Raw genomic sequence first — 23,029 nt, 5'->3', positions numbered from 1 at the left:
GAGCTATGCCCAGACAATGGATTGACTGCCTATGACATCTTGTCTCTCAATCCCACTGAGTTAGACAGCAGTATACTAGCTTCCTTTCGAAAGTGAGGAAAGCAAGGCTCAGGGAAGTTAAGTAACATGGGCGATGCCCAGCAGCTTGTGTATGAGGGTCACGGGTTCAGATCAAGGCCCTCTGACTCCAGATGCGATGACATCTCCACTGCACCTCACTGCCTCTGACGACTAATGTGCCCACAGACCTGGCCATGGGCACACCTAGAATCATGGGGGGCGGGGTGGGAGTGGGGTTGTGGTTCATCTAACCTGTCTTCTCTAATTCTCTGTTCTAGAGGTCACAGATGAGGACTCCCTCACCTCTTGCTTTCCCTATGTTGACGGAAGAAGCATTTTCTTTATCCACATAATGCTTTTGTACCTAGGGCTATAGGCGTTGCCCATGCCTCTACCAAGCGTTGGCTTTTCTTTGACATACATTTATGACAGCTTCCTGTCATCACCATGAGGATCAGGAGCCAACTAAGAGGCTCCTCCTGCCTCTGCAGGAAAGGATCAAGCACAGTCAGCAGTTAAGATTTTTAGGCATCTACATATGACTCAGCAATCCCACTCCTGGGCACATATCCAGACAAAACTATAATTCAAAAAGATATATGCATCCCAATGTTCAGAGTAGCACTATTCACAATAGCCAAGACATGAAAACAACCTACATGTCCCTCGACAGATGAATGGATAAAGAAGATGTGGTGCATATATACGATGGAATACTACTCAGTAATAAAAAGGAACAAAATAATGCCATTTGCAGCAACATGGATGCAACTAGAGATTATCATACTAAGTGAAGTAAGTCAGAAAGAGAAAGACAAATACCATATGATGTCACTTATATGTGGAATCTAAAATATGACACAAATGAACTTATCTGTGGAACAGAACCAGACTCACAGACATAGAGAACAGACCTGTGACTGCCAGTGGGGTGGGGCGAGAGTGGGGGAGGGATGGATTGGGATTAGTGGATGCAAACTATTATATATAAAGTTTATAAATAACAAAGTCCTACTGTATAGCACAGCAAACTATATTCAATATCCTGTGATAAACCATAATGGAAAAGAATATAAAAAAGAATATATGTGTGTGAGTGTGTGTGTGTGTGTGTATATATATAATTGAATCACTTTGCTGTACAGCAGAAATTAACACATTGTAAATCAACTATAGTTTAAAAAAAGATTTTTAGGCATCTAGCTGAAGAGGAGGGAAAGCTTGCATTTGTTTTTTTTGAATGCACACAAATGAGTGATTTCATCAGCAGAAACAAAACAAAATAAAACAAAACCATCCCAACTTTGCCTTCAAAGCAGGTCCCTACCTCAGCATGGCACCAAATCCCTTCCTCTTTATTTTCCTTTCTGGATCTTCATTTCCCTCTTTCTGCTTTTTCACCTTGACTTTGAATTTGCCCTTTTCCTTCTTCTTCTCCTTTTCTTTCGGTTTTTTGACTTTCCTGGCTTTATTTTCTGCATTCTCTAGCTCAGAGTTCCCCTGAGGGGCAGATTCATAATTCAGAGCTCCTTGGCCAGAGTGAGAGCTCTTATCAGACAGACCATCTGTACAGAGAAAAAAATCAATACACATGGTCAGGGGCACTTACTGTTAGTATCTCAAGAAAAGTTAAAATGTAAAACACAGAATAATGAATAAAGGCACTCCAGAGTTCTACCCTGCCACGAGGCTACGCGTACCCTTTGAAGAGACAACTGCCTAAATCTGGTTACTTCAAGCAAGGTTTGCTGCTGGGAGTGGGGGACATTGGTTGCTTAGCCAGTAGTATAAAAGGTCTGATATGTGATGAAACACTGATCTCTCTCAAAGCAGCTTGTTAACCTTGATCAGCTCAGAATGCCGATGTGCTGGGAAACAAACAGGGTGAGTTTATTTACAGAAGTTTTTGAGTCCAGCTATAACCGGACTGCTTCTTCTACCCAATTAAAGCAGTCAGTCCTCGTGTTGAGGCTGCATCTAATGACTTGAATAATAATGTCAAGAGATGCATACTTAGTGCTCCTACCCTAAGGGTAAATGACAGTTGGTCCTTGTAGGAAATTGAAGGAGAACATTTCTTTGGCGGTTGCACTGCAAAATAAATCACATGTTGCGTTATCTAGTTCCACGTTCGTTAAGCCTAAGGGCAAAACATATCAGGGAAATGAATTACTTTTAATATCAAAAATATAATTGTGACCTTAAATCACTTTTCTCTGTACTTAAGCACCCATTCTTGCCTATGATTCGCAGATAATAAGGAGAGGAAGAAACCATTTCAGCAAGCTCGTTGCCCTACCAGCTTCTAATTCTTCGGGTCCATCGTAAGATTTGTCAATGGCTGCTCGGAAGCTCTCGTTGCAGCCTCGGCCACGGACCACGTGCGGCCGGGGCCGGTGGAAGGGAAGTTCGTTCTTCCTGACCTCGGCAACTGCAGTCTGCAGGCTCTCCAAGGAGCTGGACTTTTTCAAACCCAGAGTTGGACCGAAATCTTTGCTTGGAGAGTCTGGAAGAAAAAAGGGCAAAATGTCACCCTTCCCCTAATGAGGCAGTGGGGGTGGAGTGAGAAGACTTCTTGTTCTATCTCAAAAAGGGAGGAGGGGGGTTAAATGGGTGGGACTTGGTGTTAAACCCCAGCGTTGCCGCTTTTTGTGACTTTGAGCAAGTACTTTGACTTCTCTGAGCCTTTGTTTCCTTTTCTATAAAGTTGTGGGAAGATTTAAAATGATATGTCATATATAGAAAGAAATATGCATGCGTATATATATATATATATATATATGCACACGTGCACACACAAATACATGACTTTGAAAGGCTACAGCAGTCTGCAGAGATTATATGTATGAGCGTGTGTATATGCACGCACACACAGTTGCACACACATACAGAGCACCTAACAGTGTTTCTCTCACGGTTCTCATTCCAAGCACTCCCCTACATTGTAGCTTCTATTATCTCCAACATCGCTTTTATAATTATTAAGTAATGTATTATGCACAGAAATCAAAGAGCACTGAAGTGATAGTGATTTTTATGGTTAAACACTCTACCATACTCTAGCACTCTTACTGTACGGTGAATGCAATTTTTTTAGTTGACAAAGCAAAGCAAGAAAGAAAACAACTTTTCTGTGTCAGTGCTTACTGTTCCAAATGTATTTCTATTTGGGTATCTAGGAAAGAGGTAGTTTTCTTTATATGATATAATATTCCAAAAGAAAAACTAGGTGAAGTTGAATAATGTGTGTGCTGATATGTAATATTTTTCATTTGCACTGTTTGTCTTGCCCTGTCACCTGCCCCTTTTCACCCATGCCTTGACCCCCATTCCCACCCACAGCCAGGCCCCTAGTTGTCTGTAACAAGATTAGGCTATATAAATACCAGCAGCACAAGGATTATTTTAAAGATGAAGGGAATTCTAGCAGGGCTCTTTTCCACCAGGGCCAAAGCTCATGATCCTGTCCAGTTCCAAAGATTACTGTCATGAAGGGGTTATACGTGCATTTCTGGAAATAAACTACTTTGCAGTTTTTTAGTAGATACAGATTGAGTACATATTCAGGATTGTGTACATACAGTACCTACTTCGATGCCTAGCATATGGTAAGGCTCAGTAAACAGCCCTGTCTTTTCTTACTATGATCAGTATTTTTGCTTCTACTAATACTGCCATCATGAACATTATCACTAGGTGATACAAGGAATGCAAAAGAAGTACAACAAAGGTATAATGACTATATAGACATGCATAAAGTTAAAAAAACAAAACAACAAAACACACCCTCCCATATATTGTGAATATGTTAAAAATAGTCAAAATAATGACAATAATGCTAATAACTAATAAAGCAGACAGTGCTTAGCCCTGTTCTAAGTGCTTTACCTAACTTACCATAATCCTTACCGTTGTGCTACCGCCAAAATTGTTCCCATTTTACAAACGAGGAAACTGAGGCACTGAGCAGATACATACCTAGTCTAAAGATACACACTTAATAAGTTTCAGAGCTGAGAACTGTCCTCAGGCAGCCTAATTCCGCCTTTTCTGCTCTGTACTGTCTAAAGTTGTACTCGATCTCCACCCTCTCCTTGACTATGGTCAAGCTACTTAAAATGGCCTCTCGTTTCCTCATCTCTAAAATAAGACCCTGAGCCTAATCAAGCGGACAAAATGCAAAAACTGGATGTTGTTTTACAGTTTCATCATTAACTTATAGGAGGCAATTTTGCACTTTGAACAATATACATGATGACAATAAACATTACATTTTTTTTTTTTTGCGGTACCTGGGCCTCTCACTCTTGTGGCCTCTTCCGTTGCGGAGCACAGGCTCCGGACGCGCAGGCTCAGCGGCCATGGCTCACGGGCCCAGCCGCTCCGCGGCATGTGGGATCTTCCCGGACCGGGGCACGAACCCGTGTCCCCTGCATCGGCAGGCGGACTCTCAACCACTGCGCCACCAGGGAAGCCCAACATTACATTTTATAGTCAACAGTGCATCATTAATAAATGCAACAGAGACGGGACTAAGCAAAAAAAAAATTATAAGAAATTTCAGGGACTATTTGACTAAATTTCAGGTGCTATTTGCAAATCATAAATAGTAAGAATACATCATTACTAAATCCAGAAATACACCATTACTAAATACATCATTACTAAATCCATGTTTCTTATAGTCCCAGGAAGGGAGGTAAGTGGAAGAAACAGAAATTGAATAAGATCATTTCTGACAAGAAAACAAAAAGCAACATAGAGGCTCGGGGTATTAAGGCAACAGTAAAAGCTTTGGAGTTCACAGAAAATATTTTACACCATCACTCCCTAGGGATCTGACATGAAGTTTGGTGAAAACAGGAAGATGAAAACTATCTGAGAAAGCCTAGTTCCTCTGTCAACAATAGTAACCATCTTTTATTTATTAATTGCCATTCAGGAGATTATATTAGAGCCCAAACTGTAAGTATTCACGTCAACCTTTAGCAATAAATTCTGGGGAACATGAAAGTGAATAAATCATCCAAGACATAAGGCATGTTATGTAAAAGGAGCTCATCTAAAGCTCAGCAAGAAGTCATATTTGAGAAGGAACAAATACACTGTTACTCATTCAAAGCAAACTGAACATTAAGGATTCACGGGCTTTGCAGGATTAATAGAGCCAGCAAGTAATTCACTTTACATAAATAGAAGTCACAAATTAGAAGTGTCAACTAATGTTGGCCAAAATTATAACCTAGCTCTACTGGATGCAGTACATAGAAAAACTAAAAGCAGAAAGGTGACTGAGTCTTGGTTACAAATGTGGACTCAGGGATTTTCAGGCTTGAAAACAACTTTCTCATTTATTTCTAGGGAGTAAACAGGATATAGTGGTGGAAAAATAAAGACTGACGTTAGAGAGGCGAATCTGAAATCAGGAAAGTCCTTACCAGGACTTACAGGTGCACTGAACTGACTGAATTGAATCTCCACATGAAAAGGACCTTGACTAGAGTTCACATTTCCTTTGCATGTCCAAGGCTTCTGAGGGAAGGTCCAGGTTACTGGTTCCGAGGGACTATTATGTCAACTGATGGCATCGGCGCTAAATGTCAACAAAACACTTGGAATAAAGCGTTTTACCACACAAAGGTCCTAAGTGGGCACAATAAATTGTCACAGTCAGTCCCCTTTCCCTACCCCGATCCTCACCAGTTCCAGCTTAGGTTGCCATTGCGTTGGAAATTCTGTAGCTTTCAGAATGGGAAGATTCACTATTTTTAGCCTAACCATTTATACAAATCATGTTGTTTTCTAGGCTCCCACTACAAGGAGAGGTCTCTTTGAAGGGATAATATAAAGTTCTATCCTACTGAAGTCGTCCCCAAGAGTGAGGACTCCTCACATTTTCACCTGTAGCTGATGTGATATTGACTGTGGCTGATTTTAAGCAATTATCTGAGAGAGCAATCTTTGAATACCATGTGTTATCAGTCACAAGGTGGTCTGTGTCCAAGTTTGAGCATTTACGTGTCCCATTTGGAGTATCTACAGAACTAATCTGAATATGATTTTTCGATAGCTTCCAGGCCAGTTTAGGTTAGTTGCAAATGCCAAGAAATAAATCTTTTCACAAACTTTACTAGCATGACTTTATTTTTTAAATTTATGACTTCTATGTTCAGTGACCATGTTCTCTAAGAACCAGATAAACTTATCTTCCTGTCAGAAACATGAAGTTGACATTCACAAATTTCTTGAAACAAATGATACAACGTTTATCAAAGGTACTAAAAGAGGGATCTTGCATGATAAAAGTTATCCTCAAAATGGTATAATGAAAATATCCTTCACATTCCACGTGCTAAATTTTTCCTTAAAGTAAAAGTCTCATAAAGAAACATCACAGAAATAATTGTTTTAAAAGATGCTACAGCATTTTTGAAGATTCACCTGTTCCCAAATGAAGGATTGGCTTGGCGTGGTCCTGGAAGCCTTCCCCATACAGAGTCGAGGGAAATTTCAACCCTCAGACACATCCACTGCTCCCCACCATCCAGAAAAATACAGTGTTATGAAGAAACTGAACACTCAAGTCTAAAGACTTAAAGGATTCTGCCACCATTTCTCCCATGTGCATGAAACAAGTGGGGAGAAGGGCAGTACAGAGCTACTGTCCAGGTGGAGAGGGACCTCTATAAAACAGAGTCAAACCACTGCCCCAGCCGTTCTAGGTAAAAGTCCCATTTCAACATACTATAAAACAAAAGGTCCCTCCCGCAGGATTGTTTGGATGTGGACCTCAGTTTTTCTGACCCAGTCTTGGGTTCCTGCCTCTGCCCTATAGCTGAGAACTGCTGTTGGTTCCCTGCAAGGCAGGTGATTAGAATAATAGAGAAAAAAACGGTCTAGAGAGTAGTGATTAATAGTGAATGGTGAATCGTGAATGGTCTAGTGATTAATAGTGAAGTGGAGAGACTGTGGGACATCTAACACCCTCCCACTCTGCCACTTATTTCTTGAGTTATTAACCTTCCTGTGCTTTCCACTTCCTAATCTGTAAAATTTGGATAAGACGAGGATGGAAGAGCGTTTGGCATGTAATAGGGACTCATAAAGCATTAGTGATGATTATTGTCACTGGTGCTTTTGTATCAACTCTAAACATTTGAGTAAGTGAAGGTCTAGCACAATTTATTTGGTTCAATCTGCCACTGCATTTTAAAATACAACTATTCCTTCTGCAAGAAGCTGAAAAGGGCTCTATAAATAAATACCATCTTTCCTTTTTTATTCAAAAGTTAAACTGACTTTTTTTCCCCAAACAACCCTTACAGCTTTTTCTTCTGAAATGAGGTATATATATCCATCTGTTCATCACATATAGAGGCTATTCTTGGGAAGATTAATAGTGGAGTCTTGGATGCCCTTCCCCTTAGGTTATAATCATTTAATTAGCCTGAGATTTCATTGGCAATGTTTGCACTTCCCATTCTAGCATTAAAATCTTGCAATAAAAGAATGCCTTAATCCAGAAGACCAGTAATTGGATCATCCATTATTGATGAGATTGCTTCCAATACATTCTTATTAAAACATAAAGAATTATTTGGGGGAAGGTATTCACTTTCATATACATGGCAAGGTTTCCTCCAAGCTAGAGCTTTATAATTAACAGATACTCATGATAAATTAACAATAAATAATGTATTAATTTGCAAATTTCAATAACATTGATGGCCCTCAAGGCACTTAGTGAAAATTAATTACGTTAGAGCCCCTCCCCCTAAAATAAAGGAATTGTGCGCAGTAGTAAACTGGGGATCAAAATGATTGCAACGCTATCCGGGGGACACAGCACGAAACTTGAGAAGGCCATGAATTCGTCAAGATAGCTTGCTTTCATTAACAATTTGGCCTTGCTGTATTATGAGCAATGAACGTGGGCAAATACAATAGAAATGCTTTACTTGCTTCATGGGGAGTTGTGATGTGAAATTAATAGCCTTAAAACTCTTTGAATGAAAAATTATTACAACTTCCAACTAGGAAGTCACAACACCACTTTATCCTCCAGCACATCTCACTGTCTTTTTATTTCAGATTACACTTACTGAAAATTTTGATTTTTTTTTAGTAGTTTCCCCTAGAGGCAAAATGTCTTATGTGCTTTAATAGATATCACTGCAAATCCATTAGCCCAAATTCCCCATAATATCCAAATGTATAATTTCCCAAATTATGTTATCTGTTAACTGTGTCCATAATGGGCCTAATTACCTTCTTGCCTATCTCAGTATTCCAAATATTGATCATCATTCCAAGCTTATCACAGTGCCCTGTTTCCTATTCATGTACCATAGGGCATAATGTATCTGGTTTATACATTATCTACTGTCATTTGGGTCTCAGTTCTTTTACTGGCGATCTCCAAGTTCTCTAGGAGCAGAGGTTTTTTTCCTTTAAAAGTCTCGTATATCCCAAGGTCTTTTCCTGAAATTCGTGTCAAAATGTTCAGAACTTCTCATTAAGATTCATATATTTGCATAATCTTTCCTACTCTGTCTCCAAACATTGTCTATTTTAAAGTGAAAAGATATAGAGAAAATTACAGGAAGACGAGGTGAACAAACACAACAAATGCTTTGATTATAAGTGTGGGCATGGCCCTCCAAGTGACTTCAAATCTCTGCTAAGTGCTGCTGTACACTTTAATTTTCTTCACTAAAAATTCCCTCTTTTATAAATTGAAAGTCAAAATCTGATGCCATATTTTGGTTTCTTTCCTGGACTCAAATTATATCCCACAAATGTAATGAATAGTGAATTTATTACACCAAAATATTCTCATGACACTTTTGCTTTTACTCTTTAGTTTGTGGATAAGAAAATGGACTCTGTGGTTCAATTTAGTAGGGAAACACTTTTTCAAGATATATTTATAACCATATCTCTGGGTAGGTTCTGTTAAGGCAACTGACGGACTCAAACCTAATGCCAATAGACTAGTTTGTTATAAACTTTTGTTTGCCCTCTCTCTGCCTTATCAGGATAACTCCACTGGGTCAAAAACACCACCACCACCCCTCTAACTGGCATTCAAGCTAATAATTAATTTAAAAATTACATAAATAACATTGGTTTCTGGAAGGGAAATGTGGCTGCTTAAAGGAGGAAAAAAAAACCCCTTTTATTATTTAAGTGAGGGGGGAAAAAAGAAGACTCACTTGAGAGTCAAATAAACTGACTAAAGAGGCCAGCTTTCCTACCTGTGGAGTGGGATCAATAGGACTGAGGAATGCCACCTACCATTTTCTTAAACTTGTTGATCTTTGTATTGTCGGCGCAGAGAAGTACTAAATAAATATTTGTTGTAGGAATAAAGGAAGGTGCAAGGAAAGGGTAGTTACAGGATGAAGACGGCCCTGTTCTCCAGTGCTGTGAGGCTGAAGGGAGTTTATGGGGAGAAACACACCTCACGATTGCTTCACGCCCTCAAAGCCCACACACAGCCTCCTGTTCTTCGTTAATATGACCCTTAGGTTTTTTTTGTGTCATTTCCAAGGATTTAATCATTTCTGCCCTACCTATACTTACTCACTCATCTTCTCTATGTTTTGCCTTTTTCTATGACTCATTCCTTTTGCTTAACTTCTCTGTGATATTAGCCTTTTCTGCTATTTCCCCTCCTTATGTGCACTTTGAATAGTCTTATTTTTACCCACTGCCCAAAACACATTTGTCTTCCAGCTCCTCCTTGTATGTCTTGGTAACAGGCTTTTCATTCTGAACACAAATTGTTTCAGTGATTTTTTTTTTTTCCCTCCTCATTCTTTTTACCACTTATTCTTTGTACGGCTTGCTTCAACAGCACCTCTTTCTTCTGCTTTTGAATGTCGAGCAGTTTATATATTATACAGCGTGGGTTGTATAATGCCATACTCTCAAGATAAAGTATACTAAAAAGGATTCTAATAAGTTTCTTCAAAGACCATTAGCATAACAAAAAAGTCAGACTGATTGATTTCTTGGATGGTATCCACATGAAGACATTTTTACAGGATGTAGTATAAACTGGGTACCTCTATTTTTTTAGGGCCAAAAATTATTTTTATAATTTTTGTTTTACTCTTTTCTCCCCCCCCCCCTTTTTTTTTTTTTTTTTTTTGCGGTACGCGGGCCTCTCACTGTTGTGGCCTCTCCCGTTGCGGAGCACAGGTTCCAGACGCACAGGCTCAGCGGCCATGGCTCACGGGCCCAGCCGCTCCGCGGCATGTGGGATCTTCCCGGACCGGGGCACGAACCCGTGTCCCCTGCATCGGCAGGCGGACTCTCAACCACTGCGCCACCAGGGAAGCCCTCTTTCTCCCCTTTTTATAGCTAACTGACTGCACTAAAAAGAAAAAACAAAACAAAACTTTGAATTTTCAATTACTCAGTATTTCCAGAAATGATAGAAAGTAAGGTTTTTCAGTTTTGAATAACAATAATATATAATATGAATATTCAGTAAAACGAATAACAATCTCTTAAGAGATATGCTTTAACCTAGGTTTCAATCTACCGTTAGAGTGTCAAGCCAAAATCAAGTCAGCCATCAATGAGTGTTTACTGAGTATTTTTTGTCACTCAGAACTGTGCTAGGTCCTAAGAGGAACAGAGGTGCATAGTAACTAACATTTTCCTGTTGCTTCATAATTTATAAAGTTCTTTCCTGTATAAAATGAGGATACACCTTACACAATTGATCTTACCTAAGTTCAACTGTGTTTTCATGTCCAGAGAGAGCTACGAAGCAAGAGAGGAGGGAGGAAGGGCAGGATAAAATAAGTAACAAGAGCAATTTTACTCACCATCGCTCTCAATGAGGATGTACCCCAGCGTGAGTGTGTCTAGGAGAGACTGAGAATCAAGAGAAATAAACTGTTCCTGTGAGTCTCTGATTTTTTTTTTTTTAACCCTGGGTAAACATTTTATTTTTTTAATCGAGATATAATTGACATGTAACACTGTGTAAGTTTAATGTGTGCAATGTATCTGATACATACATATCTGATTTTGATACGTAGATATTTATATTTTGATTTGATACATGTATATATTATGCAATGATTGCCGCAATAAAGTTAGTTATTGCCTTCGTCTCCTCACATAGTTACCTTTTTGTGTGTGTGTGATAAGAACATTTAGGATCTACTCTTTTAGCAACTTTCAAGTATGCGGTACAGTACTGTTAACTATAGTTACCACGCTGTACATTAGATCCCCATCATTTATAACTGTAAGTTTATAGCCTTTGAGCAACATCTCTTCTCATTTTTCCCATCACTCAGCTCCTGGCAACCACCATTCTATTCTCTTTGTCTATGAGTTTGGCTTTTTTAGATTCACATATGAGATCATACAGATCTCGAGAACCATTCCTGAGAGGCAGTGCCTTACTACTATGTCTTATGTAAATTTCAGAAGAACCACTCAACTCAATACCCTTCCAATTCCTCTCTTAAATCCCCTGAGCTGGCAGACAAGAAAAGCTCGGCCACTGACTTGGCCAAGATGCTATGTCTGGACAATCCTTGAGCTAAAGGTCCTGCCAAATTCTTTGATGCCTCAGACATAAAAGATAAGGCACTTGCTTTCCTCCAAGATGTTATAATCCGAGCGCAGAGCAAAGATGAACACGTGCAGTGATAACACCAGAGAACGTAGAGCAGTCCCTAATGTTTGTGAAGTACCCGTCTGAGGGCAATATATCCCCAAATTTTAGAAAATAAAAATGTTTGACTCCTAGCTTTCTCTGGAATTCTATTTCCAATGGGGAACATGTTATCTCTTCATTCCACCAGTTAACTAACTCTTCAGCATCCACTAAAAGTTTAATCTTTAAAGCAATACCTAACGCAAACACAGGTTTTAGCATCAGATTGCTTGGCTTTGCGTTCCAGCCCCACCTCTGCACTAACTGTGTGAAGCTGGATGAGGCTTGTACCTCTCTGTGCCTCCCTTGCCTTATCTGTAAAAGAGGGATAATGATGGCACATCCCTCACAGGGTAGTTAGAGGATTATCTCGTGATGCCTGGCACACAGTAAATGTTCAGTAAACATTAGTTTGTACCATATGTCTTTTTGCATGAGCAATGTTTACACTCATTATGTTGAGATTATCTCCAGCCAACAGAATGCCAGGAGAATTTGTTTTCACATCCATACACTGTGGGCCTGAGTCATCATCAGCTTTGAATTTTCACTCTTTATTCAAAACTTCTACTTTTTTGTTTTCTATTGTTGAACAGTCTTCATCACTTTTCAAATCATCTTCTGTACATTTCACTTCCTTCAACAGCCCAAATAAGTTTATTTCTTACAGAGGCATTTTCCAAAGAGAAACCAAGTGTTAAAATCACTTGATGAAAATAACCATGTCTGGGACAGCAAGTAAAGAGCTGGTTAGTTTCTTTCACCAGCCAAGTGACTCCTCTCCCTCAGAGCAACCCGTGACACCATCAACAAAATGACAAACCAGGCAAGGTCATAAGGCTTTTGGGATCATTAGTCAATAGGCATCTCTGTGAATGATAGAGCTGAGAACACTGACATGTGGCAGAGGTCAGGGCTGGAGTAGTTTAGACTTGGAGAAGTCCAGAGAAGAGAAAGCACACTGTGATCCCAGGTCAAAGGATAATAAGGCTTCATGAATGAAGCAGCACTTGCCCTTGAAGATGGATCAAATACACGGGAAAGGTAGGAGGTAGACAGCCACTCTACTGCAAGGGAAACGTATGAGGAAAAATCCTGACATGTCTGCTTGGTAGTGGGTACACAGGATGGAGGACCAGCAAGGGAAAACTGGGGATTGGTGGGAAATAAGTGTGGGGACAGAGGAGGAGAGAGATATGAAGGGTCTCAAAGTTAAGAAGGTGAGACTCAGAGCAGGGGGCAGTTGGAAGCCTTTGAAAGTTTTTTTTACCCGAGGAATGGCTTGATGATACTGTTATTTTGAGAAGAGATAATTTGGAAGAAATTTATAGGACAAATTAGAAGAAAGACTGAAATCATATAACGATGGAGCTCCCTGCTTATAAAATCCCTTGCTCTTTTCTTTCTTCCTTTTTCCAATTGTAACTTCAGGCTTCTGTGAAACAATTTCTTCCAGAACATTTTTAGTGTGGTTAGTCACGTGTCCTCACAGTGAACAGACTAACTGCCCTCAGATCTTTCTTTGACCAGGTAGGAAAGGCTGAAGAAACATGTTCTAGTCCACTTGGGAGGCAGGAGGTGTTCATGGCCGTGCCTCTGGGAAGGGGTAGGAAGGGGCACTGCCTATCACTCCTGAGCTTCCTTCTTGCACGGCTGAGCTGTGACTGGTATGGCCGGGCCCGCTGCTATCTCTCCTTCAGCACACTTTACTGTATTCTATAATATATAATGATTAATGGGCAGTAAAACTAATAACATGGGGACACACAAAATAAATGAGGTGGCAAATATGAAAAGGAAGTCCCACTTAATGTTGTTGTGAAATCTGACAACACGCTAGGGTTTCCCTATAACTCAGCCCGAGGAGCCCTTGTCAGCGGGAAACAAGGTTACAAGAAGGTGGTATTTCCATTAATAACTCCCCCTCGGGGGAAGTCCATGATCAATCTTTCATGTACTGAGATTCTTGCTGGATTGTAGCGAAATATCAGAGGTACCTGGAAACATTGCTTTACGCTGACTGACGGAAGCTCACAGAGAAAGAGGAAGGGCATCACAATGCTTCAGTTACCCTGATCTGTCCCTTTTTACCTCCCCCTACTACGGACATCCATTCTTTTTTTTTTTTTTACTACCCAGTATCCACTATTCCACCTAAAAGGGGTATCCCGCTTTTCCTTGGGTTACTACACCTCCCCTACTTTCACCCAGAAGTGTGCTTCTAACCCAGGCACGACGAGTCATTTCATCCCCTTGGTTGGTTCAGGAGTACGTTGTTGGCTAATTAGAACTAATCCTTATAGAGTGATCAGGAAAAAGTCATCTTGTTTGCTACTGGGGTTACTGGGAGGATAAACCTGGAGTTGCCGGTAGCCATCTTGCTTTTCTACAAAGAGAGGAACTAAAACTGTGAGAATATAGTTGACACAGACCCTAGATCCACTCTCTGAACTTTACAGTTGCTTGAGCAACAAATTATCTTCTTTGCAACAGCCAGATTGAAATTCGCTTCTTTCAATTGTAACCTAAGGAGTCTTGACTTAATGCCCTATTCTCCAATCTCTCCTTCATATAACACCCACCAGTTATTCCAACTCAGGTCAGACAGATACTTGAGGAGCCGGGAAGATTGTTCTTTGGCTATAATGCTGGTGAAGGGATCATAAGTACAGAACTGATAACAGCAGTGAGAAGTACGTCTGAGGCCAGTCTAAAGGTGAGCATTTTCTAGTCTATTACAGGGTGGATTTTATGAGAGACAAATTCCCCAATGATGAGAAGAGTTGTATTAAATTCATTTGCTCAGCTTGGCCCCTACTCCTCCGTGAAGAGGGGACCATTCTCTAGGTGGTTACTAATAATTATAGACCTACAACTAATTGTTATATACTTTAGAAAAACAGAAGGGCTTCCAAAAGAGGAATACAATCAGATCTTGCTACGGTTGACCAAGGGTTCAAACAACCTACCTACAATTGTGCTAATTAAATATGTTGTTCTGGATTTTGAAGAGATAAGAGTAAACCTGGTATCACTTTTAAGTGCCTCTTCTTCCCACTGTGTTCCCATGGCCACTCAACAGAGACCTCACATTCGGGAAGAGACAGAGCTGTCTCACAAGGAGGAGGTGTCTGTTTCTGGAGGGGTGTTTGTGTCGTATGGGTATGTTTCTCTCAAGCTTCTCTTTCATAGAATTTCTAAACAAACTGTGAATTAAGAACGTCTCTGTAAACTGAGTAAGGAAATGATGGACTAAAAGCAAGGGGTCTTGGGTGGTTAACAGTAAAGATTTTGATGTAAGAGGCATCTTGGGTGTGGACTTGGAATTGGAAGACTTGGGGTCTAGGCAACAACTATTTACATAGCATTTACATTGTAGTAGGTATTATAAGTAATCTGGAGATGGTTTGAAGCATGTATGGAAGGAAATGTGTAGAACTGTTTAACCTCTCTGGGCTTCAGTTTCCTCATCAGGAAAAGTGGAATAATGAAAAAGGTTATACTGAGGATGACTATGATGATGATGGTAAAACACCAGCAGCTACCTATACCAGGCATGTTCTGAGCACTTTTATATAGATATTAACCCAGTTATATGAGGTACACACTATTGTTATCTCCATTTTATAGCCGAGGAAGTTAAAGCACAGGCAGGTTAAGTAACTTGTCTAAATGAACAGTGATACCAATTTCATGGGTTTTTGTTGGGATAGGATGCAATTACGCATGTACGAGAAAGTAGCAAAGCTGCAACATGCCATATATACGTGTCATATTTGCTCTTAATAAGAAAAGGAGGGATGTTTTCCTCTAAGTCTGTCATAGGCACTGGACTGAATTGATCCAATGAAGACACAGAGGGGTGTCTCTTTGTGAACACCTGCTCTTAAGGCACAAGCAATCTATACGAAGAGTCACAATGCAGAATTCAAGAGCACCCCTAAACGAGGTGGGGTACAGCAAGACACGGAGTGAGTGGTGGGAATCAGGGGAGAGAAAGAAGGACTCTGGCCTGACGTGGACCCCTGAAAACTGGGCAGCATCAGACAGACTGAGAGGTGGTCCAGGGGACAGGGAGGAAGATGAGAACAGAGGTCTGTGGAGGGTGGCAAGCCCACCGATCTGTGTACTGCAGAGTAGCCACGTGGGCTGCAGGGGCACAGAGGTGAGGTCAGACAGAGAGAGCACAAAGAGAGGGAAGCAGCCAGGTGGCCAGAGGTACGACTTACCCCACTGGCGATACGAGGCCCTGTGTCCCAACACAGCCGCCCGAATACACTTGTTTATTGCTGTGGACAATAAACAAGGAGGGGGTCTTGAACTGCACTGCACCAGGCGGGATTCATTTTCCCTGTGTGTGTATGGCCTGAGGACCTGAGGTTGGGATGGATGCTGTGTGTTGGCTCAACAGCACTAACAAACAGCTAAGCTTTATCTAGAACTTACTGTGTGTGATGGGCTGCGTCAAAGGCTCGCAAGCTGAACCGCCCCGTGAAGGAGGTATGGTCATTCTTCGCCTTTAACAGAAGTCATCCTTCCAGACCAGAATCCCCAGCTCTGTTTCAAACATGACAGAGCTCTTTTCCCACTTTTAATAATTAATTTAATAAAAGCAAAAAAAATATGGCTTTTCTAAAGAGCGTTTATGTCAAAAAAGAAAGCATTACTTGGTTCACTGCTAATATGCGAACAACAATAAAAAAAAGAGCTACTTTCGTTCTTATTTTTAAGTCAATTTTTGAGCAGAGTGTCATATTTTTATATTCCCTGCCTAGTTCTGGCTAAGAATTTAGGAAGGAGCTTGTGATGCATCATTAAATAGTTTTTCCCATCATCGTATGACTGAGTTATTGGCACTAGATATAGCCATGGGGGGAAAAAATAAGTGGTTTTTTTTTTTTTTTTTTTTCACCCAGGGCACTGTCAGTCACTACGTGCATGGCATGAGCTGGAGCTGGAGTGGATCAAAGGAGTCAATAACTGGCTGGGAAGACCTGGGCTAGTCTCTCAGCCCAAACCTTGACAGGTAGGTTTGGAACCAGTGGGCCTCAGGTTGCATCTGTCGTGCAGCCATTCTGTTTGTTTTAAAATAAGTGTTTATAATGATTTAAAAGACCAATTATAAGCCTTTGCCTTATTCCTTACTCAGCATCCTGCACGGTATGTAAAAACGGCAGTGAAAAAAAATAGCACATTAGAAATTTTAGCTGAGCAAAATGTCAGTTTTCAGTTACACTTAAAGAATAAAAAAAACATTAGGATACCATTAACAGTTTTAGAGTAATGGAGGCAAAGTGGGATTGTTTTCTGTTATTATTATTACCGCCATTAGTGGGTCAGAGCCTTCCAAGGGAGAAAAGCTAGGGACAACCCAGACACTTTCAATACAGCATTAACTCTTTCAGGTCAAAAGGGGCCCATTTAGTGGACTGTAGCAGTCATTTAATAAATGATACCCTCGTGGCCTTGAAGAATTTATCTCCTGTCCAAAGAGTCTCGCTTACACATTCCTATTTTCTCTACTCCATCTCACTAAATATTCCAGTAGGAGAAAAGGTTAATTTACAGATAATTATTTAGGGAGGGAGGGAATGTTTTTTTAAGGCAGAAAAGCAAAAACAACCCGTCACAACGCATCAGCCACTGTGTGCAAATCTGGAAAAGGGTAATGAGCCTCATGAAGTGACAGAATTAAGATGAAAAATTAGAGGTGTGAGATGGAATGCTTTTCTTTCAAGGGAAGTACCTGCTGAAATAATTTTTTTCCCGGTGTTTGCTTTGTGCACTTTATATGTGATTAAGTACAGCTAATCCTGTCTCTTTTCAAAAGTTAATGTCAGCTACGAGAATAATCTGCTTTCTTGATTTAATTGCATAGTTTAACCTCTGACATAACCTTTTAATTCACACCATGACAGCCAACCCGACAGAAAGTTTTTCTAGAAATCTGAGTAATTTCCCCAAGGTAACAACTGCTTTCCCTCTTGTGGGTGTAGAAGGAAACATTCTGCCCAAGATCATCAAATACACCCTGACAGTTCTGGCTGCAGAGGTGGTGTGCTTACTGCAGGGAAAAGGGGAATTTATTAGAATACCTGGTATGTTAGAAGTGGGATGCACATCAATGTGAATGTACTTAACACTATGGAACTACACGCTTGAAGATGGTAAATTTATGTTATGTGTATTTTCCTACAATTAAAAAAAAAAGTCATGCATGGTTATCAAAAAGGGGCGTTGGTCACATGATCATTTGGGTAAAGAATGTGTTCAGGTCTACCTTGATTTAAATAAGGCTGTAGAAAAAGAAAACACTAAACATTTTGCTGTTGTTTAGTGCACTGAATTAAATCAAATTCAGGGAACTGAATTAATAAGAATGTCTAGCTCCTTAAAATGCTAGGACAGAAGTCTCTGGCCACAGTCATGTAAAGATCCCCACACTCTGAAGGCCTTGGTTTTTATATGAAGACAGACAATGATTTGGATACCGTGAGACCTATAGCCAACTGAGTTTTGGCAATTTTTAAAAGTAAAAGATGGTAAAATTCTGTTGTTGTTTTAACCCTGATTTTGTTTTCTTTTTTCGAATTACTAAGAACATTTCTCCTATTTTAGCGATTTAAGAAACATGATTTGGGGAAGCAACTTAATTTTAACAGCAAGACATTTAAGTATATTTAATTTTTCTTATATTTAAGTCACTGAAATATCCAAAGAAGAGACAAATGTTAAGGGTTATCTTTTAAGTTTTACTCAAGTTATTAAAAATATCTGGCTTCTTAAAATGCTAGGACAGAAGTCTCTGGCCATAGGTTGTATAAGGATTCTTAGGTAGACTACGTCATTAAGGAAAAAAAGACAGAGATTGGTAAGGTAAAATAAAACATGTCCAAACACATATCATTATGGATTAAATTCCTCCGCAGAGAAATATAAACTGAAGACGGGGGGGAAATCTCCTCATTCCACATTTCTCTTTTGTCATAAGCGTTTTTATTTAAATTGTTTCAATATGAGTTTTTCTCTTCATAGCTTGGGTTTTTCCTATGGTGAAATGATACTTCTTTGCTTAGATAACCTCACTAATGCTGTATTAGAGTTTTGCTCATGATTAAATAAAAAGAGGTCTAAGGGTTGAGAAAAGAAAATCTGTTTAAACAAACATCTTTGATAATTAGAAAACTGATGGGAAATTTTCTACAAAGCAGACCAAAGCTACTGGTGTGCTTAAGTTAAAACCAGAAAGCCACACAAAGTGAATTAAGTTTCTTCCTGTCCACAACTCCAAATATAAGGCATTCTCACCTACTGATGCATTTCGGGAATAAACTCATATATAATATGTCTTTCTCTTCTTTTTATGTAAAATTAGGCCCTTTAAAGTGTATACACCTGGCCAGGAGGTTCATGACTGGGCTCTTTCAAGATGAAATGGTTTTGATTTGCTGATTGACATAAAATAGTTCCCTGTCCTTAGAGGACAGGTATCTTCAAAGAGTTAAGAACTGACATTCTAGAAAGAGTCTCTCCAAGATCTTGTTCAACTCAGTCTATGATGGGAAGCATATATTTTCAGAGCTTAGGGGAAAAAAATGATTTCTAAGTTTGTTTTAATTCCAGAGATTAAGGTTGTACCTGGGACCTTGGGACACGAAGACCAGGGTAGTTGTCTAAGACTGGCGTCCCAAGTTGGTCTCTGGCTCAAACCTGCTCCTTGGTTACCTGGTGTTCTGTTCCTCGTTTCCAAACAGCGTTCAGTATCTGAGAGGCTGAAGTCAATGTTTATTTAACACGATCAACCCCAATCCTTTTCTCCTTAGGCCTGCCCCTTCTCTCCTACACCTGTCTGCTCTCGCGTCATGGAATCCTATACGCCTGAAATGTTTATGACTTCCTTTAATGGCTGCCTGCACTCCCCACCCAACCCCACCAGTACTCGACCAGTCACTCTCATGTAAGAAGTCCTAAATATCGTTGCCACAGGTGACATGAGAGCATCGAGAATGGTGGAGCTCAACTAATAAAAAGGCTTTCACAGCATTTCAGCCTTTGCTCATGAGTAAAGTTAAAATTTATGGCTTTTAAAATACTGGATCTGGAAGAGGTCAGGTTAAACGGCTGCTAGTAATAAAAGGAATCAATACACCACAGCATCTTGAAACAGCCAGCAAACTAAATAAACACTTCATCCAAATACACTTGGCCCTGAATTAAAAGAACATAAAATACTGTATTTATTTGGTTTGTTCCCCATCCATCAAGAGCTTGCCTCTCTAGGCCTCAACAAATCCTACCCAAGACAAGTATCAAAGGTTTGTTAGCCAAATGGCAATTATAGGACATGTCAAGACTCTGGGTAATTAACTAAGTGTTAACTTTATCAGGGAAGCACTTGCAGATGAGTTTACTACAAACACACAAACAAGACAAACAGCCTGGCCTGGGAAGACAACAGACTTCCTGATACTGATTTACAAAACTGACATTGGAATTTGATATCCTCTGAGAACCAAAGCCTTCCCTTAGGAAAAAAAGGAAAGAAAAAAAGTGTTTTTCATCGGTTCCCTTCTCTCACGCTGAACTCAAACCTAATCTAGATTTTAGAATGAAAATTAAACCATTTGCAATAATGAACAAAATCACAAGTTTGAAAGCCTAGGACAATTGTGGAATACATTGGAAAGGGAAAAGTGAGTGAATGTGAAAGCAAGGCAAGGGAAGACTGACTATCCCTTTGATTTTTTTTTTTTTTTTTTTTTGCTACAAATTACCTAAGGCACAAAACTACCATCTACTTTCCTTTGGTGACAAATAGTTTAATAATCTGTTAATGTTATTCTTCTGTGCAAAGTTCATGCATGGGGAAAAGGAGTGGTGACTGTATTTTGTCCTAAAGCCATTTTTTTTTTCCCACTGTAAGGTATTATATGAAAGCTATTTATGTCAGAGAAAGGCTACTGCTATTCATCCCTTCAGACAGAAGAAATCCCGACACAAAGGGATTCTTTTACCCTTCTCTAACGGCTTACAGTTTAATATTTTAAATGTATTTTTGCTTTCATGGTTCAGCACAAAGTATGGCTCTGGAATGAAAATAAGTGATCACAGTTTAGAGACATAACAGGTAAAACAGGGATACTTCTTTTCTGTAGCTTCAGGCTGTATTTAGGCTTCCTGCTGGGAATAATCTTAGATTGCAGAAACCCAGCTTTATGGTCAGAAACATTGGAAAACTTACTTCCCAGAATGTGCTTCTCTTTGGTCTGGTTTGACTCTATCAGAAAATGAGAAATGTTCTCTAAGCAGGGGTTCATTTTAGGGAAGTGATGTCCTTTTACTGAAATGGGACGGGCTGAGCCATTGAAAGCAGCCTTCGCCCTCTCAGGGGTCCTGCATGCCATGAAGTGACTCAGAAGAAGCTTTTCAGAGTTTTGGGGAAAGGCTCTAAAACTAGACTGTGGTGATTCGAAGGTCAAATAAAAGCAGTGATTTAAGGAGAAATTCTGTTCCTTGTGGTAAGACATTCATTTAGCTTGCCCTTTGGAGAATCGGACGTTTCAATAATGCCAACGTGAAATTATGGCAAATGTTCGTAATTAACAAAGCAAAAAACTGAAAACATGAGAGAATATAATGAGGAAAGCTGGTAATAGAGGAAACATATGAATGGGATGAGTCCTCCAACACTGGAGGTGGCGAGAATGGCAGAGACACGAGTAAGGTAGAATTACAACTCGTGAAAGTTAGAGAAGCTATAGGGCCCAGTGTTTTGGGAAATCTGAATGAAACATTTTAACAAGTAAAGAGACACAGATGTAGAGAACAAACGTATGAACACCAAGGGGGGAAAGCGGTGGGGGGCGGGGATGAATTGGGAGACTGGGATTGACATGTATAAACTAATAAGAACCTGCTGTATAAAAAAAAAATGAATTCTGAAACATAGCCAATATCAAAAGTGGAAGGAGAGGATGCACTGGCAACGCTACCACTTATTTTTGGCAGTTCTTTTGAAAGGCAATGGTGAATTTTGGGGAAAGGTTAGTAGAATTAAGGGAATTGGAAAATGAATACCATTTTATAAAGTTCAGTAGCTTCTGGGAGTTCTGAATTAGAATTAAATTCAAGTTTCTTAAGGAATTAAGTGGACACATTTTTTTTTCATTCTCACAATTGCAGGAAGCTTACAGAAAAATTAAATTCATCAACTTATTGTGAAAGAGTAGCACTTAACCTCATGGGTGCCCAGGAATTGTTTTACTCATTTCTCATTAAGTCGCTAAAGCCTCTCCCACAGCAGCTGACTCAAAACCTGCCATTACCGCAAGTCCCCCGTTCCAATATATTTCCCCTCATTCTCAAAACTTAAAAAAAACTCCTCTGAGTCTCTCCTTTCTTAGCCTCGGAAATGGTCTCTGTTCCTGTATCCGTCCTGTCTTCTGAGCCAATTAAGAGAGACCCCCTTCCTTCTCCCTTCTGAATCTAAAAGTCATCCTGATTCTCTCCATCCCTCTAGAAATTTTCTCTTCACAGAAACCATCTCTTGAGTCTCTTCTATTCAGAGGCAGGTCTGTAACCTCTCTCTTTTCCCTTCTTTTAATGCCAGGCTGGGTGCACCTGGAGGCCTTATCCAGGGAGTCTACTTTCTCCTGGTCTCTGCATCCTCTGCCATATGGCGTCCAGCTCCAGTGCTTCCTCGATGCTCGAAGGTCACCAATTACCTCCTAATTGCCAGAACCAATAAACTTCTCCCAGGCCTTATTTTGTTTGATCTCTCCGTCGCACTCCCTCTTTTGCTTAACCCTTTCTACTTAAAATCCTATCCTCCCCATGCGTCCAGGCCCAGCGCTACCTGGTTATTCTCATAAGGTGTCCATTCCTTCTCATTCTCCTTTACTGGTGCCGCTTCTTTCCACTTTCACCAAATGTGGGCCTTCTCCAAAATGTAACCCTCAGCTCAATGCTACCTTTGTGTATTCACATTCACCCTCTGGGCCTCTGTTTCCAGGATTTTTGATCATTTGATTAAATTACTCCTCTAGGCTCCCCACTGCTTTTGGGAGAAAGTCCAAACTCCTTAGGATGGTTTACAAAGCCCTTCAGGATCTGGCCTCTTACTTCACTTCTCTTCTCCTTCCTTTGCTTTGCCCCACATTTTCCAAATCCTAGCCATTTTGAACTAACTGCTATCCTTCAAAGATGCTAGCTCCCTCCTTTGGGTCTTTGTACATGCCATTTCTCTTTCTAGGATCCTTTTCTCCCCTCTCTGGGAGGCTCTTC

General features: G+C 40.1%; 1 protein-coding gene across 4 annotated transcripts in view; it reads right to left on the bottom strand.

Moving 5' to 3' along the window:
- Window positions 1–23,029, bottom strand: part of PARD3B (par-3 family cell polarity regulator beta) — a 1,043,826-nt gene that overhangs the window by 329,529 nt on the left and 691,268 nt on the right. For 3 of the 4 annotated variants that reach the window (XM_065880246.1, XM_065880249.1, XM_065880247.1), the window contains 2 exons: window positions 2,360–2,566; window positions 1,388–1,625 (listed from right to left, as the gene is read on the bottom strand). In XM_065880246.1, coding sequence (XP_065736318.1) covers window positions 1,388–1,625; window positions 2,360–2,566 — 445 coding nt within the window. The remainder of the gene's footprint in view (window positions 1–1,387; window positions 1,626–2,359; window positions 2,567–23,029) is intronic. The other variant, XM_065880248.1, reaches the window with a different exon arrangement.

This window comes from Phocoena phocoena, chromosome 7 (genome assembly GCF_963924675.1).
Source record: "Phocoena phocoena chromosome 7, mPhoPho1.1, whole genome shotgun sequence".
In the NCBI taxonomy this organism is placed as follows: Eukaryota; Metazoa; Chordata; class Mammalia; order Artiodactyla; family Phocoenidae; genus Phocoena; species Phocoena phocoena.
Note: the sequence above shows the minus strand (reverse complement) of the source record. Positions and strands in the feature narration are given on the sequence as shown.